This window comes from Indicator indicator, chromosome 28, assembly GCF_027791375.1.
Source record: "Indicator indicator isolate 239-I01 chromosome 28, UM_Iind_1.1, whole genome shotgun sequence".
Lineage (NCBI taxonomy): Eukaryota > Metazoa > Chordata > Aves > Piciformes > Indicatoridae > Indicator > Indicator indicator.
In genome coordinates, this window is record NC_072037.1 from 1,586,298 (window position 1) to 1,603,130 (window position 16,833).

The 16,833-nt window shown below is 54.8% G+C and overlaps 1 protein-coding gene across 3 annotated transcripts in view; it reads right to left on the reverse strand.

Annotated features, from left to right (window-relative positions):
• RGS3 (regulator of G protein signaling 3) overlaps positions 1 to 16,833 on the reverse strand; it is a 107,984-nt gene that overhangs the window by 61,925 nt on the left and 29,226 nt on the right. For all 3 annotated transcript variants that reach the window (XM_054393580.1, XM_054393582.1, XM_054393581.1), the window contains 2 exons: positions 12,189 to 12,379; positions 10,780 to 10,863 (listed from right to left, as the gene is read on the reverse strand). In XM_054393580.1, the coding sequence (XP_054249555.1) occupies positions 10,780 to 10,863; positions 12,189 to 12,379 (275 nt within the window). The remainder of the gene's footprint in view (positions 1 to 10,779; positions 10,864 to 12,188; positions 12,380 to 16,833) is intronic.

Genomic DNA, 16,833 nt, shown 5'->3' on the forward strand with positions numbered 1-16,833 from the left:
TTACACCATCAGGGCAGCTACAGGGAACCAAGCTGGCACAGTTACACCATCAGGGCAGCTACAGGGAACCAAGCTGGCACCGTTACACCATCAGGGCAGCTATAGGGAACCAAGCTGGCACCGTTACACCATCAGGGCAGCTACAGGGAACCAAGCTGGCACCGTTACACCATCAGGGCAGCTACAGGGAACCAAGCTGGCACCGTTACACCATCAGGGCAGCTACAGGGAACCAAGCTGGCACCGTTACACCATCAGGGCAGCTACAGGGAACCAAGCTGGCACCGTTACACCATCAGGGCAGCTACAGGGAACCAAGCTGGCACCGTTACACCATCAGGGCAGCTATAGGGAACCAAGCTGGCACCGTTACACCATCAGGGCAGCTACAGGGAACCAAGCTGGCACCGTTACACCATCAGGGCAGCTACAGGGAACCAAGCTGGCACCGTTACACCATCAGGGCAGCTACAGGGAACCAAGCTGGCACCGTTACACCATCAGGGCAGCTACAGGGAACCAAGCTGGCACCGTTACACCATCAGGGCAGCTATAGGGAACCAAGCTGGCACCGTTACACCATCAGGGCAGCTACAGGGAACCAAGCTGGCACCGTTACACCATCAGGGCAGCTATAGGGAACCAAGCTGGCACCGTTACACCATCAGGGCAGCTACAGGGAACCAAGCTGGCACCGTTACACCATCAGGGCAGCTATAGGGAACCAAGCTGGCACCGTTACACCATCAGGGCAGCTACAGGGAACCAAGCTGGCACCGTTACACCATCAGGGCAGCTATAGGGAACCAAGCTGGCACCGTTACACCATCAGGGCAGCTACAGGGAACCAAGCTGGCACCGTTACACCATCAGGGCAGCTACAGGGAACCAAGCTGGCACCGTTACACCATCAGGGCAGCTATAGGGAACCAAGCTGGCACCGTTACACCATCAGGGCAGCTATAGGGAACCAAGCTGGCACCGTTACACCATCAGGGCAGCTATAGGGAACCAAGCTGGCACCGTTACACCATCAGGGCAGCTACAGGGAACCAAGCTGGCACCGTTACACCATCAGGGCAGCTATAGGGAACCAAGCTGGCACCGTTACACCATCAGGGCAGCTATAGGGAACCAAGCTGGCACCGTTACACCATCAGGGCAGCTATAGGGAACCAAGCTGGCACCATTACACCATCAGGGCAGCTATAGGGAACCAAGCTGGCACCTTTACACCACGCTGACAGGTGGCAGGCAAACACTGGGCCAAGTGTCTGCCCAGCTCACTCACTGATCAGTCAGTCAGGTGTCCTAGGAGCTGGGAGCTGCTCTGGAGCAGGAGCTCACTTGTCCTAAGGAAGGTTTGGTTGTGCTTCTGGCTCTTGCCTGAGGTCCTTAGTCCAAACAGTACAGGCTGGGGTGATCTCTAAAGAACTGCAGTGTGCTGGAGCAGCTCTGCTCTGAGGACACGCTGAGGGAACTGAGGGTGTTCAGCCTGGAGGGGAGAATGCTCCAGGGAGACTTTAGAGCAGCCTTCCAATACCTGCAGAGGGACTCCTTCCACAGGCCTGCAGGGACAGGCTGAGGGACGATGGTTTGAAATGAAAGAAGAGCAGATTTTGATTGGATTTGAGGAACAAGTTCTGCACCATGAGGCTGCTGGAACACTGCAACTGGTTGTCCAGGGAGGTGGTTGGAGATATTCAAGATGAGGCTGGACAGGGCTCTGCACAACCTGATGTAGTGGAGGATGTCCCTGCTGCCTGCAGGGCAGTTGGACTGGGTGAGCTTTGGAGGTCCCTTCCAATCCAGGGGATTTCATGATTCTATGATCCTTGACCCAGAAGCCTTCTGGAGGTGATTAACTTTGTGCAATCCTATGCAAATGGTTGAAGCCTGAGCATGTCCTGCTCTCCAGCAGAAGTTGGGAGCATGCAGCAAAACCTAGAAGATGCCAGGAAGCAGCTGGAACATGCCAGTGGGCATAGCGGATGCTGGACCTTCTGCACACTGCCAAACCACTCACTGCCCTCAGCACAGGACCCACAGGCTGCTTCTCTCTGCTCCTTGGCGTGGCTGCTTCTCTCTGCTCCTTGGCGTGGCTGCATCTATGTGGCAGTTCAGGCTGGGTGCCTCCTGTCACTGCCACATAAGCTACACCTCTGGTGTCCTGAGTGTCCAACCCAATCAGGTGGACACTGGAATCAGTGTATTTCTACCCAGAAATCCTGCCCCTATCAATCCATCTGCAAAGTCATTCTCTGCCTCTTTCTTCCCTCTCTGCTCCCGTGGGAGATGCTCTTTTATCAGGTAACAGTGGGGGAATATCTCCAGGCCTCTTAGCCCTGTCTAGGCCTAATGCCAGGAGGAGAAGGGCTGGGGGAGGTCTCAGACCTGGCCAGCCTGAGACTTGCCTAGCAGTGGGGGGAAGAAAGAGCCCTGGGGGTTTCAGTAGACCCTCAGGTAGGGAGAAGGGAAGAGTTGGGAAGCCTTTGGGTGTTATGTAAGGGGCTCTGTATGCTTTGGGATGCTCTTGGCACTATGCTTTGTAGCTTTTGTAGTCCCACCAATCACTTTTCCATTTAAACTTTCCATCACTCTCCAATCCATTTGTGTGAGTCTCATTCTTTTGTCCCTCTCAGGGCAAGAGATGTTCTGGCTGGCCTCAAACCAGCACAGATTATTGGTAGCAGAGGATGGTTGCTGTGGGGAACTCTGCAAATTGGATTGGAGAAATGCAGAGATGGAAAAGTTAAACTGGATGTCTAGGCGTTGTTGGTATGGGTGGCTGGGCTCAAGGTTCTGGGCCGGGAAGACCGTGTGGGCGTTTTATGGGTTCCGAGGGGGCACCCTGGTGCATAGCTGTGGCGTGGAATCCCTCCTGCTGTTCTGAGGTGGCAGCGGCGATTCTGTAGCTACAGGCGCTGGGGAAAGCTTAAGAATGCGGTGCCTGTCCCTTTCCCTTTTGTTCCCCGCGGCGCCAGCGGCGAGCAGAGCGGCGTGGAGCCGAGGAAGGGGGAGGGACAGTCGGAAGCAGACCAGGGTCGGCTTGTCCCGCGGCAGTGGGGGCTAGCCGCAGCGGGAGGTGAGCGGTGGCTCCCGTAATCAAGAAGGCGAGCGGTGGCTCCAGTTCAAAAGCTGCTTCCGAGGGCCCAGGGAGCGAGCGTAGCTTTGGCTGGAAAAGCCGCTGGTGTGGCCCGAGGGGTGGCGGCGGTTTGGATCTGTACCGCGGCTGCAGAGGTGACGGCGGCTCTCGCTGCTATCTCTCCCCTGATTTTCAGACGCGTTCCGAAAATGGCGCCTAGCACCTGGCTCCGCCTCTCTTCTCGGTGGGTTGCGGTGCAGCCACTCCCTCTCCGGGGGAGGGCTGTGTAGCCGGATGCCTCCATGCCTCGGCATGCGTACGCTCAGGGGGAGCGGTGTGCCTGTGCCTGGTGTGCATCTGTATTAGCCTCGGGCCGCGGCTGGAAGCGGTCAGCACTGGGCTTGGGAAAGGTCCGTGCAGCTTTGGAAAGTCTCAGCGTGCTGTTGCCTGCAAGGGGTGGAAGGAGTCGAGTCGAGGAGCCTGATTGCTCAGACTCGATTGCCCCGAGGGGTGGAAACATGCCGCTTGAGTGGATGGAGAAATGTTTGATTGAGAAGTTATGAGGTTGTTTCCAGGTGGCCAGGATGTCCATCGGATCCATGAAGAGTTCACCGTGCAGAAGAATGAACTCTGCGTCGCTGGGAGGTTCCATAGGATGAGGGAGAAGAGCTGGAATGAACTGGAACTGTGACCTGAGCCCGAGGGAGAGACTCTTCGGAAGGACGCCCAGATGAGGACCTGGACTTTGCCAGACATGTCATCTAAGAACTGTCTCTCATCTGATGATATGTTTTGGGTGCAGGAGTTATGGGTATGAAATAAGGGGTGGGATGTGGCACTTCAGGCTGGGTGCCTCCTGTCACTGCCACATAAGCTACACCTCTGGTGTCCTGAGTGTCCAACCCAATCAGGTGGACACTGGAATCAGTGTATTTCTACCCAGAAATCCTGCCCCTATCAATCCATCTGCAAAGTCATTCTCTGCCTCTTTCTTCCCTCTCTGCTCCCATGGGAGATGCTCTTTTATCAGGTAACAGTGGGGGAGTATCTCAAGGCCTCTTAGGTCTGTCTAGGCCTAATGCCAGGAGGAGAAAGGAGAGGGGGGGGCAGTCTCAGACCTGGCCAGCCTGAGACTAACCTAGCAGTGGGAGGGGGGAAGAAAGAGCCCTGGGGGTTTCAGTAGACCCTCAGGTAGGGAGAAGGGAAGAGTTGGGAAGCTTTTGGATGTTGTGTAAGGGACTCTGTACACTTTGGGTTGTTCTTGTCACTATGCTTTGTAGTTTTTGTAGTTTCACCAATTGCTTTTCCATTTAAACTTTCCATCACTCTCTAATTTGTTTGTGTGAGTGTCATTCTTTTGTCCCTCTCAGGGTAAGAGAGGATCTGTCTGGCCTCAAACCAGCACAATCTAATTGCTCCTTGGCATGGCTGCATCTAATTGCTCCTTGGCATGGTTGCTTCTCTCTGCTCCTTGGGAGGCTCCCCAAAAGCTCCCAGAGCAAAGGGAAAGTTGCTTCCTAACACTGAACGACAGCAGTGATGGTTTGGTAGCCCTTTAGCAGCCCTTTCCCAAACCCAGCAAACAAGCCAGCACCCAAGGAGGGTGCTGGCACCACTGCCAGCAGCCAGGCAGCCTTTGGAAGGTGACTTTGCTGTGGGCTGAGTCACTGTTGCCAGGGCCATGGTGCTGGAAGCGTTTCTGTCCATGGCCAGGGGCTGAGGGACACACAGCAGGAGGCAGACAAACTGGAAACAGCTTAGCACCCTCACGATGGTGAGGCTCAGGTCAGGGCAGTGGCAGCTCTTGCCACAGGATTCCTTCTGGCTGTGCAAACTCAGTTCTTTAGGATCCTTAACAAGCAGGAAGCTGCTGGCAGAGCTTTAGCTGACAGTGAAGCCAGGTAGTGTCTGCTTTGCTCTGCAGGGGCTGCAAAATCCCTTCCTCTGCTCTCAGCCCACCACTACCCAGTGCACACATTCACTCTCTTCATTACTTCTGATCTAATTAATGTAAGGAATAATGAAAGACATACTGCACTGGAACATTTCTGCTGTGCTCATCTCCTTCCAAAAGGTGACTTTGCTGGAATGTGTCTGATGCCAGCCCAGGTCTGTCAGCCTCAAAGAGATGTTGAGAGATTTGGCTACTGTGCTCAGCACTGGTGAAGCTACACCTTGAGTGCTGGGGTCAGATTTGGGGCCCTGACTCCAAGAAGGACATTGAGGAGCTGGAGCAGGTCCAGAGAAGGACAGCAAATCTGGTGAAGGGTCTGGAGAACAGGGCTGGGGAGGAGCACCTGAGTGACCTGGGGTTCAGGAGAAAAGGAGGCTGAAGAAAGACCTTCTGGCTCCCTACAGCTCCCTGAAAGGAGGTTGGAGCTAGGTGGGGGTTGGTCTCATCTCCTAAGGAGCAAGCAACAGGACAAGAGGAAACAGCCCAGGGGAGGGTTAGATTAGACATGAGAAGAAACTTCTTCACTGAAAGGGTTCCCAAACTCTGGTAGAGGCTGCCCAGGGAGGTGGTTGAATCCCCATCCCTGGAGGTGTTTAAAAGAGGCAGAGGTGTGGTGCTGAGGGCCATGGTTTAGCACCAGTCTTGGCAGAGCTAGAGAATGGTTGGATTCAGAGATCTTCAAGGGCTTTTCCAATTGGAACAATTCTGTGATTCTCTGATTTTGAGTTCAGCAACTCAGCAAAGTGAAGGAGACAAAGGCATGGGAGATATTCAAGGTGAGGCTCAACAGGGCTCTGGGCAACCTGATCTAGTTGAGCATGTTCCTGCTGACTGCAGGGGGTTGGACTAGAGGGAGAGGTCCCTTCCAACCCAGACCATTCTATGATCAGCATGTGGCCAGGCTGCAAACGAAGGAAAGAAGATGAAGACCTGACACACACACAGGAATTTAAAGGGTAGGGGAATAAAAAAGATTAGAAGGATCAGCAGGGCAAAAAGAGATACATCCCTTTAAAATCAAGCAGATTGAAGCAGGGAATCATGGAAGAAGAAGCACAGGAGAAGTATTTTTAAGGTAGCCCTGTGCTTTTCTGGCAAGATGGCACTGACTGAATGCAGGCTGCAGGGAGAAGAGCTCAGCCAGTGTGGCTCACCTAAGAGCTTCTCTGTCAGAAGCTGCTTCCAGGAAGACAATTTCAGAGCAGCTCTGCACAGAACACTTTACAGATCTGCTTCTGCTCCTCCAAGGTGCTGGGGGAAGAAGGGGAGGGTGTCCCTTCCACCCACACACAGTGTGCCAGGAGCATCTCAGCAGCCCAGGGCTCCAGCAGGCCCTGCTCACAGAGATGGACCAGCTCTGTGGGGCCATGCCCTGCAGGTCTGAGCATGGGAAACTCAACATCATGGATGCTAAGGCAGCAGCCAGCAAGTCTAGGAGGGGAGGGCTGGAGAGAGAAAATCCTGGATCTGTGCCTAGGGTTGGCATCATACCACCCACAAGCTGGGACATGCCTCCCCCAGCCCTTTGCAAACAGGCCTGGTACCTACCCTGGAAAAAGAGAAGGCTTGTAAAAGCAAAGGAGCAAAACTAAAAGCAACAGAGCTCCAGGATTCACCCAGGCAAGGGATGGAACGCACCAGAGCTGCTCCCTGGAGAGCCAGAGAATCTTCCTGTACTTCCCACAATTCCTACCCCAAAATCAGACACAAACCAGCTGACTGATGAAAGGACTGCTCTGGTGACAGGGACAGGCTGGGAGAGTTGGGGCTGTTCAGCCTGGAGAAGAGAAGGCTCCAGGGAGACCTCAGAGCAGCCTTCTAGGACCTGAAGGGGCTCCAGGAGAGCTGGGGAGGAACTTTGGACAAGGGCTGGGAGTGCCAGGATGCTCCAGGAGTGCTGGAGCCCCCTTCAAAAACTAGAAGGTCTCCCCAGAGCCTCGCCTCTTCTCTCTTACCTTTTTCTCTTCTTTTCTCCTCCCCTTCCCTCCCTTCCCCTCCCTTTCTCCCTTTCCCTTCCCTTCTCTCCCCTCCTCTCCCTCTCCCTCACCTCTTTCTGAACAACCCCAACTCTCCCAGCCTGTCTCCATAGCAGAGGTGCTTCAAAGACTCTTAGAATGGTTTGGGCTGGAAGGGACCTTACAGATCACCTAGCTGCAGCCCCTCAGTGATGCCAGGATGAGCTCTGTCTCTGCACAGCCCATGTGTCCACATTCATTCAGCCAAGCTAATGGATGAAGCTTTCTTATCTTCCTCAATTTTTCCAGCCCTTGATTTCTCTCTTGTGAGACCACCCAGGTCCTCAGTACCCTTTCCAAAGCAGACATCACTGCTGGCCTCACCAGACCAAGAATGACACAGCTCCCCACATACAGGGTGATACCATCCTGTCACTCCCTTGAGCACAGGCTTCAAAGGGGCAGCTTTGATGGCTACAGCTTTGCACTGGCAGCTGCTCACTCAGCCCTCACAGACAGCAGAGGGACAGGACTGCAGGTAACTCAGTTCCTCTGGCTCCAGAGGTTGGCATCTCAGTCAGGTCAGCCCCAGCCTGAAACAAGAAGCAGCCCAAGCTCTGCTGGTGGGGCAGGTGCATGAAGTCCCCATGTGAGGATACACTAAAGCCTCTGAGTCCCTGCCTTGCATGTGCTGCTTTGGAGAGTGTCCAGAGAAGGGCAACAAAGCTGGGGAAGGGTCTGGAGAACAGGGCTGGGGAGGAGCAGCTGAGGCAGCTGGGGGTGTTCAATGTGGAGAAGAGGAGGCTGAGGGAGACCTCATTGCTCTCTACAGCTCCCTGAGAGGAGGCTGGAGCCAGGTGGGGGTTGACCTCTTCTCCCAAGGAACAAGGGACAGGATGAGAGGAAACAACCTCAAGTTGCAGCAGGGGAGGTTCAGGTTGAACATTAGGAAAAAAATCTTCACTGAAAGAGTGGCTAAGCCCTGGAACAGGGCAGTGTGGTGGAGGGAGGGCAGTGCAGGTTTCTGGCATTCTCACTCAAATGAAAGGCTAAAAACAAGATCTGTGCCAAGGAGCAAGGCTTAGTCAACCCACAGCACTGGCCAAACTCAGTCACACACTGGAAAAGGGAGTTGACAGCCCCATTCCAGAGCAGAGTGGCAGGAACCTGCAGAGCAGGGTGAGAAAGCAAAACCTCTTGTTGTGCAAAGAGCACAAAAGCTAAGCATGCCAGGCCATGCCCTCCAGACTCCCCCAGAGCTGCAGGATTCCAGAGCTCAAGGGAGGGCCATCCTGATCTGCAGACCCTGATGGGATGGCAGAGAAGAGAGCTGAGAAGGGGATGAGCACAGCCCACAAGGTGAAGGCATCTCAGAGCTTTGGCAAATTGCCTCCAGGTCCATTAGAGATGGAGCAACAAGAGCAAAGGCAATGCCTGACACCTTGTGCACAGCCACCTGCACCATGCGGGCTCCTCTGGCACCCTGCAGCTGGAGGGATTTCAGAAGACCACAGAAGTGGGAACTGCTGCAACAAAGTCTAGACAGGATGTGATTAAGGCCTGAATAAGGATTGCTCCAGAGGTAAGGTCAGGGAAAGGACAGGTCCTGGCAAGCCTCCAGAGAGATAGGTTGACTCCTTCAGGAGATGGGAGAGAGTTTGCTCAGGGATGAGGATGTGGTGCCTGACATGGCAGCTGCCAGGGAGAAAAGATCCTGGGGGTGTTTGAAAGAAAATGGAACAGGACCTCTAGTTCCAGCCCCTCCACTTGGGCCCTCCTCTCCTGAGCCACTTGGCCAAGGCAGAACGAGACCCAGGAAACAGTCCTGAAAACAACAGTGGTCCAGTTTGAGAGGCTGTGTGGGAAGGGCAGTGGGAAAATGGGAAACCACCTGAAGCAAGGAAGAAAGAAGCCAGCAGGAACAGGACAGCCCCTGTTGGGGCAGCAGAGAAGGCTGGAGACAAGTGAGCTCACACCCAGCAGAGCCATGCTGCACCAAGGGAAGCTCCATTGTGTCCAGGCCATTTAAAGTCTTGCTGGCTTCAGAAGTTTAGGTTCCCTGAGCTCCCAGCCCATCAGCCCATCAGGATCTCCCAGCCCATCAGGACCAAAGCAGACACCTTTGCTGTGCTGGAGCAGAGGAGCTTCTGGCTTTCCAGAAGGACCTGCATTGATTCCTTGAAGCTCTGCAGGCATGCTGTGCCCCTCTGACACACTGCAGGCACAGGAAGGCCCTTCCCAAGGGCCATGACTGATGTCCCAGTGCTGCTACCTACAAGTGCCAGCTCCCAGCTCAGCACCACACCTGGGTTCACACCAGGAGGAGGACTTCTGCCCCCCCAAACAGCCACTGCCATGTGCTGCTTCCCACTCACTGCTGCTGTCTTCTCACTCCACTCACTCACAGCCTCTTGCCCTGCCCCTCTGCCAGGCTTTCACAGACACCACAGTCTCAAGGCACCACCATCCTCCAGGGCTGTCTCACATTCCTGGCCAGTGTACAGCATCCTGCCTTTTCTTGATAGCACCTCCAGCTGGGAAATCCTCTTCCACCCTCACACTCACCCTTAGGGCATCGTAAGCAGAGTCCTTTCCCTGAGACATGACAGAACCACAGCAAATCCCAGCATGGTGGGGCTGGAAGGGACCTCTGGAGATCATCCAGTCCCCCCCTGCTAAAGCAGATTGCCCAGGAGCACAATGGCCAGATGGGGTTGGAAGCTCTCCAGAGAAGGAGACTCCACAACCTCTCTGGGCAGCTGGGTCTCCAAAAGGGCTGCCATGGCCATGTGAGGACAGCAGCACAACCCCAAACATCCCTGTCCTGAGACTCTCCATCCCATACACCTGCACACTCCCATGCACACAGACACTCCACCCAGGAGCCAGTCATCATTATTGCACATGTGGCTGCTCCCACAGACCTCTGACTCTGACCTGAAAGCAAACAGCTCCAAACCACCTAGAAGAATCACAGTCATAGCATGGTGGGGGCTGGAGGACCTCTGGAGATCATCCAGTCCAACCCCCTGCCAGAGCAGGGTCACCCAGGGCAGGTCACACAGGAACACAGCCAGAGAAGGAGACTCCACAACCACCCTGGGCAGCCTGTTCCAGAGCTCTATCAACCTTAAATTAAAGTTATTCCTCATGTCTAGATGGAACTTCCTGTGGTCAAGTTTCTGTTCACTACCCTTTGTCCTGGGGCACCACTGTCAAAAGCCTGGCCCCATCCTCCTGACATGAAGTATTGATTACTATTGATGAGATTCCCCCCTCAGGCTGCTCATTCCCAGACTAAAAAGCTCCAATTCTCTCATTCTCTCCTCATCAGAGATGTTGCAATGCCCTCAGCATCTTTGTAGCCCTTTGCTGTACCCTCTCCAGCAAGTCCCTGTCCTTCTTGAACTGGGGAGTCCATACCTGGACCCAGACTGGAGTGGGACCCAGTGCAAAACATGCAACCTGTCTCAGGTTTCTGAAACCCCATAACAACTTCTCTGCCTAGCTCTCTAACCTGGCACAAAATATGCTGAGCCTCCCTCTCTCTGAGCCTGCTGTGACCTGTGTCTGCCCTGTGCAGTTCCTTCTGTGTGAGCATGAAGAAAGACAAGGAAAAAAAAAAGTTGCTTTCTAGCAGAGTTTTGATGTTTAGCTCATCTGATGGTAACTCAAGTTATTCCAAATATCACAGAAATACTGCTCCATAAAACAGTTCCCTCCTCAGTCTGCCAGATCCAGCTGCAGAGGAGCATGGTTAGGAAGCTCAGCATGGAAAGTCTTACCTGGAGAGCCTTCCTCCTGCTCTCGTGGAGAAGCAGCTCCTCTGACAGCAGCAGAGTCCGGGCTGGGTTGCAGAGGTCTAGGGGCTACATGGGAAAGGAAAAAGGAAACAAACCAAAACAAAAAAAGAAGAAGAAGAAAGCCCCAGTCAGACCTTCCACTGCAAGTGTGCCCTGCCACCAAAACTTTCCACCCACCAAACCCACTTTGTCTTCAAGCTGTAACTCGTGAGGAGAAACCACCCCAGGCTGTGCTGAGGGCAGAGCCTGCAGGCCAGCCACACAGTGACAAGAAGCCTCTCCCCCAGCACCCAGCCCAGGGCCAGCTAGAAAAAGCAAAGCCCAGCAGCTGCCTGTCTCCAGCTCTCACCATGCTGAGCAGTGTGGGCTTGGCCATGGCTGCTTCACAGCAGGAAACACAACCACAACAGTGGCACCTCAGGTTCTCGCAGCCCTCAGCCCAGAATGTTTGCTGCACGAGTTTGTGGGCTGCTCTCACAGAGACTTTAAGGACTGTCCTTGCTCATGCCACACTCAGCTCCCCAGTCAGCACTTTCTCTGTTCAGGAATAGGACAGGCCTGGTGGTCCTGAGTGAGTCCTGGTGGACAAGAAGTTCACCAGGAATCAGCAATGTGCCCTGGTGGCCAAGAAAGCACATGGTCTCCTGAGGTGTATTAAGAAGAGTGTGACCAGCAGAGCAAGGGAGGTTCTCCTGTGCCTCTGCTCTGCCCTGGTGAGGACACAGCTGGAGTCCTGTGTCCAGTTCTGGGCTCCCCAGCTCAAGAGAGACAGGGAACTACTGGAGAGAGTCCAGCAGAAGCTGAGGGGCCTGGAGCAGCTCTGTGAGGAGCAAAGGCTGAGAGCCCTGGGGGTGTTGAGCCTGGAGAAGAGCAGCCCCAGAGGGGATCTGAGCAATGCTCAGCAACAGCTAAGGGGCAGGGGGGAAGAGGCTGGGGCCAGACTCTGCTCAGTGGTGCCCAGGGACAGGCCAAGGGGCACTGGGCACAAACTGGAGCCCAGGAGGATCCATCTGAACAGGAGGAGAAAGTTGTTTGTTGTGAGGGTGCTGGAGGCCTGGAGCAGGCTGCCCAGAGAGGTTGTGGAGTCTCCTTCTGTGGAGAGCTTCCAACCCCCCCTGGGCATTGTGCTCCTGGGCAAGCTGCTGTGGGTGCCCTGCAGGAGCAGGGGCTTGGACTGGATATCTCCAGAGGTCCCTTCCAAGCCCCTCCATGCTGGGATTCCCTAAACATGCAGGATCACAGGAGGCTTTCTGGGCTTATGGCCACATGAAGGACAAAATGGAAGACACAAAGGTATTGAACAGCTGCAGTCAGCAGACTCTGGGCTCAGTTTTAAGAAAACCATTTATGGAAGTGTGGAGTGAGAACATCTGCTGAACTGCTCTGCTCACCTGCACAAAGACTGGGAACACCAGCACCTTGGGAGCCAGGGTCACATAGGTGCCATAGCTGGAGTGTGGGATGTGTGGCTTCACAATGGTGCAGTTCTGGTAGTTCCCATAGCTCTTCATCGACTGCACAGTCTTCATCAGCCTGGATTTTCTGCCAGAGCCTGTGTGGGATTTCCCTTTGCAGCCATTTCCTGGATCAACAGAGGAAGCAGAAGGAAACATGGAATTACAAGAGAGCTCCCAGGGAGCTGCTGCCTGCTGCCAGCTGGGACCCTGCTCTGGAGTGGAGGAGGGCACACAGGGCCTGGGGTGAAGAGCTGGAGGCAGAGCTGTACAGACACTCAGCACTCTGCTGCCAGAGGTTCCCAGGGGTTCATGAAATAACAGCCCTGGCTTCATTCTCCCCATGGAAAATGAGACATTTCTTGGCATTTCTGCTCAGTCAAGAGCTGCTCACTTGCTGGACCAAGGACTTGCTGGACCAAGGATCAGGCCAGCAGCACAAACACATCTCTGTGCCTCCAGACAAAGCCTGGAGGCCAGCACAGCATCTGCCTCTGCTTCAGGCAGTTTGGAAGAGGTCATAGAATCATAGACTTGCTTGGGTTGGAAAAGCCCTCCGAGATGAGAGTCCAACCATCAGCCCACCACCACCATGGCCATCAAACCATGGCCCCAGGTGCCACGGCCACAGGTTTCTTGAACACTTCCAGGCATGCTGACTCCTGGGCACCACCTCCCTGGGCAGCCTGTGCCAATCCCTGACCACTCTCGCAGCACAGAAAATATTTTCTAATGTCCAACCTAAACCTCCACTGGCAAAATTTCAGGTCATTTCCTCTGCTTCCATCAGCTGGAACAGAGAGAAGAGACCAAACCCCACCTCAGTGCAACCTACTTTACATCCCATCCCCACTCCACACACATCCCACCCCAACTCCACACACATCCCATCCCCACTCCACACACATCCCACCCCAACTCCACACACATCCCATCCCCACTCCACACACATCCCATCCCCACTCCACACACATCCCATCCCCACGCCACACACATCCCACCCCAACTCCACACACATCCCACCCCAACTCCACACACATCCCACCCCAACTCCACACACATCCCATCCCAGCTCCACACACATCCCATCCCCGCTCCACACACATCCCACCCCAACTCCACACACATCCCATCCCAACTCCACACACATCCCACCCCATCTCCACACACATCCCATCCCCACGCCACACACATCCCACCCCAACTCCACACACATCCCATCCCAGCTCCACACACATCCCATCCCCACTCCACACACATCCCACCCCAACTCCACACACATCCCACCCCAACTCCACACACATCCCACCCCAACTCCACACACATCCCATCCCAACTCCACACACATCCCACCCCAACTCCACACACATCCCATCCCAACTCCACACACATCCCACCCCAACTCCACACACATCCCACCCCAACTCCACACACATCCCATCCCAACTCCACACACATCCCACCCCAGCTCCACACACATCCCACCCCAGCTCCACACACATCCCACTCCAACTCCACACACATCCCACCCCAACCCACACACATCCCACCCCAACTCCACACACACCCACCCCAACCCACACACATCCCATCCCAACCCACACACATCCCACCCCAACTCCACACACATCCCACCCAACTCCACACACATCCCACCCCAACCCACACACACCCATCCCAACTCCACACACATCCCACCCCAACTCCACACACATCCCACCCCAACTCCACACACACCCATCCCAACTCCACACACATCCCACCCCAACTCCACACACATCCCACCCCAACTCCACACACACCCACCCCAACTCCACACACATCCCATCCCAACTCCACACACATCCCACCCCAACTCCACACACATCCCATCCCACTCCACACACATCCCACCCAACTCCACACACATCCCACCCCACTCCACACACATCCCATCCCAACTCCACACACATCCCACCCCAACTCCACACACATCCCATCCCACTCCACACACACCCACCCAACTCCACACACATCCCATCCCAACTCCACACACATCCCATCCCCACTCCACACACATCCCATCCCAACTCCACACACATCCCACCCCAACTCCACACACATCCCACCCCAACTCCACACACATCCCATCCCAACTCCACACACATCCCATCCCAACTCCACACACATCCCACCCCAACTCCACACACATCCCATCCCCACGCCACACACATCCCACCCCAACTCCACACACATCCCATCCCCACTCCACACACATCCCATCCCAACTCCACACACATCCCACCCCAACTCCACACACATCCCATCCCCACTCCACACACATCCCATCCCAACTCCACACACATCCCACCCCAACTCCACACACATCCCATCCCCACTCCACACACATCCCATCCCAACTCCACACACATCCCATCCCAACTCCACACACATCCCATCCCCACTCCACACACATCCCATCCCAACTCCACACACATCCCATCCCAACTCCACACACATCCCATCCCCACTCCACACACATCCCATCCCCACTCCACACACATCCCACCCCAACTCCACACACATCCCATCCCAACTCCACACACATCCCATCCCCACTCCACACACATCCCATCCCAACTCCACACACATCCCATCCCCACTCCACACACCAATGCAGCACTGAAAGTACAAAATGAGAATTAGATTACCCCAACCATGAGTTTAAAAGGTCACTCTTGGGTCACAAAGAACTTCTCCCCATGGGGACACCTCCCTGCACCACCAAGCCATGACCCTTCCCTGTCCAGCGAGGAGAAAGCCAACTCAGGGAGGGGGAAGAACACTGGAAATGCGAACCTTGGGACATTTTGACCCCCACAAATCCTGCCTGCTCTGGATTCCAGTCTTTGGAGCTAGCAAAGGGCCGGGATGTCACATCATGGGGCAGTGGGTGGTGGCTTAATCACTGATTTTAGAAGGTACTAAGATTGGAGGTGTCAGAGAAAGGGCCAGAAGTACCTTCATGCAGATGGGATCAATCCATGCCTTTCCCAGTTGCTCCCAGGGGGGTGATGGTTACTCGAGACACCAGGGTGGATTTCCAAAGGATGACCTCATTTTTGCATGAGGCTGGCACAGCATCATCCACTGCTTTCCAGCATTGCATTGTGGTGATGGAGAAAGTCCAAGCAGCCTGGCTGGATTTTCTCCCTGTCCCTCTCCATGGCACAAAGCTGCTGTCCTCATTCTGAAGAGAGGTCACTCAGCAGCTGTCCTCTGCAGCCTCCCACTTCAGCTGGGCAAGCAGAGCTGGGACTTCACCCAACAAGCCAGCAGCAGCTCCTGCCGACACTCCACACCACCCAGCTGCACTGCTAGAGGCCAGGAGACATCAGGGGGTGTCAAAGCAGTGCCAGCATCCCCAGTGTCATTGATAACCCTGGGATTAGTGATAAATAACAGAGAACAAGGCTGGGGAGGAGCAGCTGAGGGAGCTGGGGTTGTTGAGCCTGAAGGAGAGGAGGCTGAGGGGAGACCTCTGAAAGGAGGCTGGAGCCAGGTGTCTCTTCTCCCAAGTAACAAGGGACAGGACAAGAGGAAATAGCCTCAAGTTGCACCAGGGGAGGTTTAGGTTGGACATGAGGAACAATTTATTCCTCAAAAGCCTGGAACAGGCTGCCCAGGACACTCAGAGGAGTCCCTGTCTCTGGAGGGATTGAAGAGCCCTGTAGATGCGGTGCTGAGGGACATGGTTTGGTGGTGGACTTGGCAGTGCTGGGGCAATGGTTGGACTCAAGGATTGAAAGGTGTCTTCCAGCCCTGACTCCATGATTCTATTAACAATTATCATTGTTCCCTGCTTGCTGCTGTGTGGGTGAGGCCTGCCTTCCCCTGAGGCCAGGCAGCTGCTGCTCTGTAGGAGGCTTCTCTGAGAAGAGAAGGCTGAGAAGGGGATCTGATCAATGTCTGGAAATACCTGAGGGGTGGGTGTCAGGAGGAAGGGGCCAGGCTCTGCTTGGTGGTACCCATTGATAGGGCAAGGAACAACAGATACAAGCTGGAACCCAGGAGGTTCCACCTCAGCATGAGGAGAAACTTCTTTGGTGTGAGGGTGCTGGAGGCCTGGAGCAGGCTGCCCAGAGACGTTGAGGAGCCTCCTTCTCTGGAGACTTCCAAGACCCATCTGGATGTGTTCCTGTGTGCCCTGCCCTGGCTGACCCTGCTCTGGCATTGGGGTTGGACTTGTTGATGTCTGGAGGTCCCTTCCAACCCCTACTGTTCTGTGATTCAGTGATTCCTAAGCCCTTTCCTCCCAGCCTTTGAATACATCCAGCAGGGTCCCACTAGCATTTTGTCTCCTGAGCACAGGAGACAGAGTGCTCTGGAGATGCTTTGCCTGGGTAGAAACTACCCTGCTCAGCACCAGAGACTGTGCTCAGCACCAGAGACCAGAGCATGACAGACTGTGGGGAGTCTGTACCGGCAAGGGCCTCTGAGCACCTGGATAGCTTGAGCCAGCTCTAAGCAGCCTCCTTCCCAGGTCCATCATATCCATGTGATGTTCTCCCCACCTCTCTGCTCTCCTCAGACCCAGCCTGCA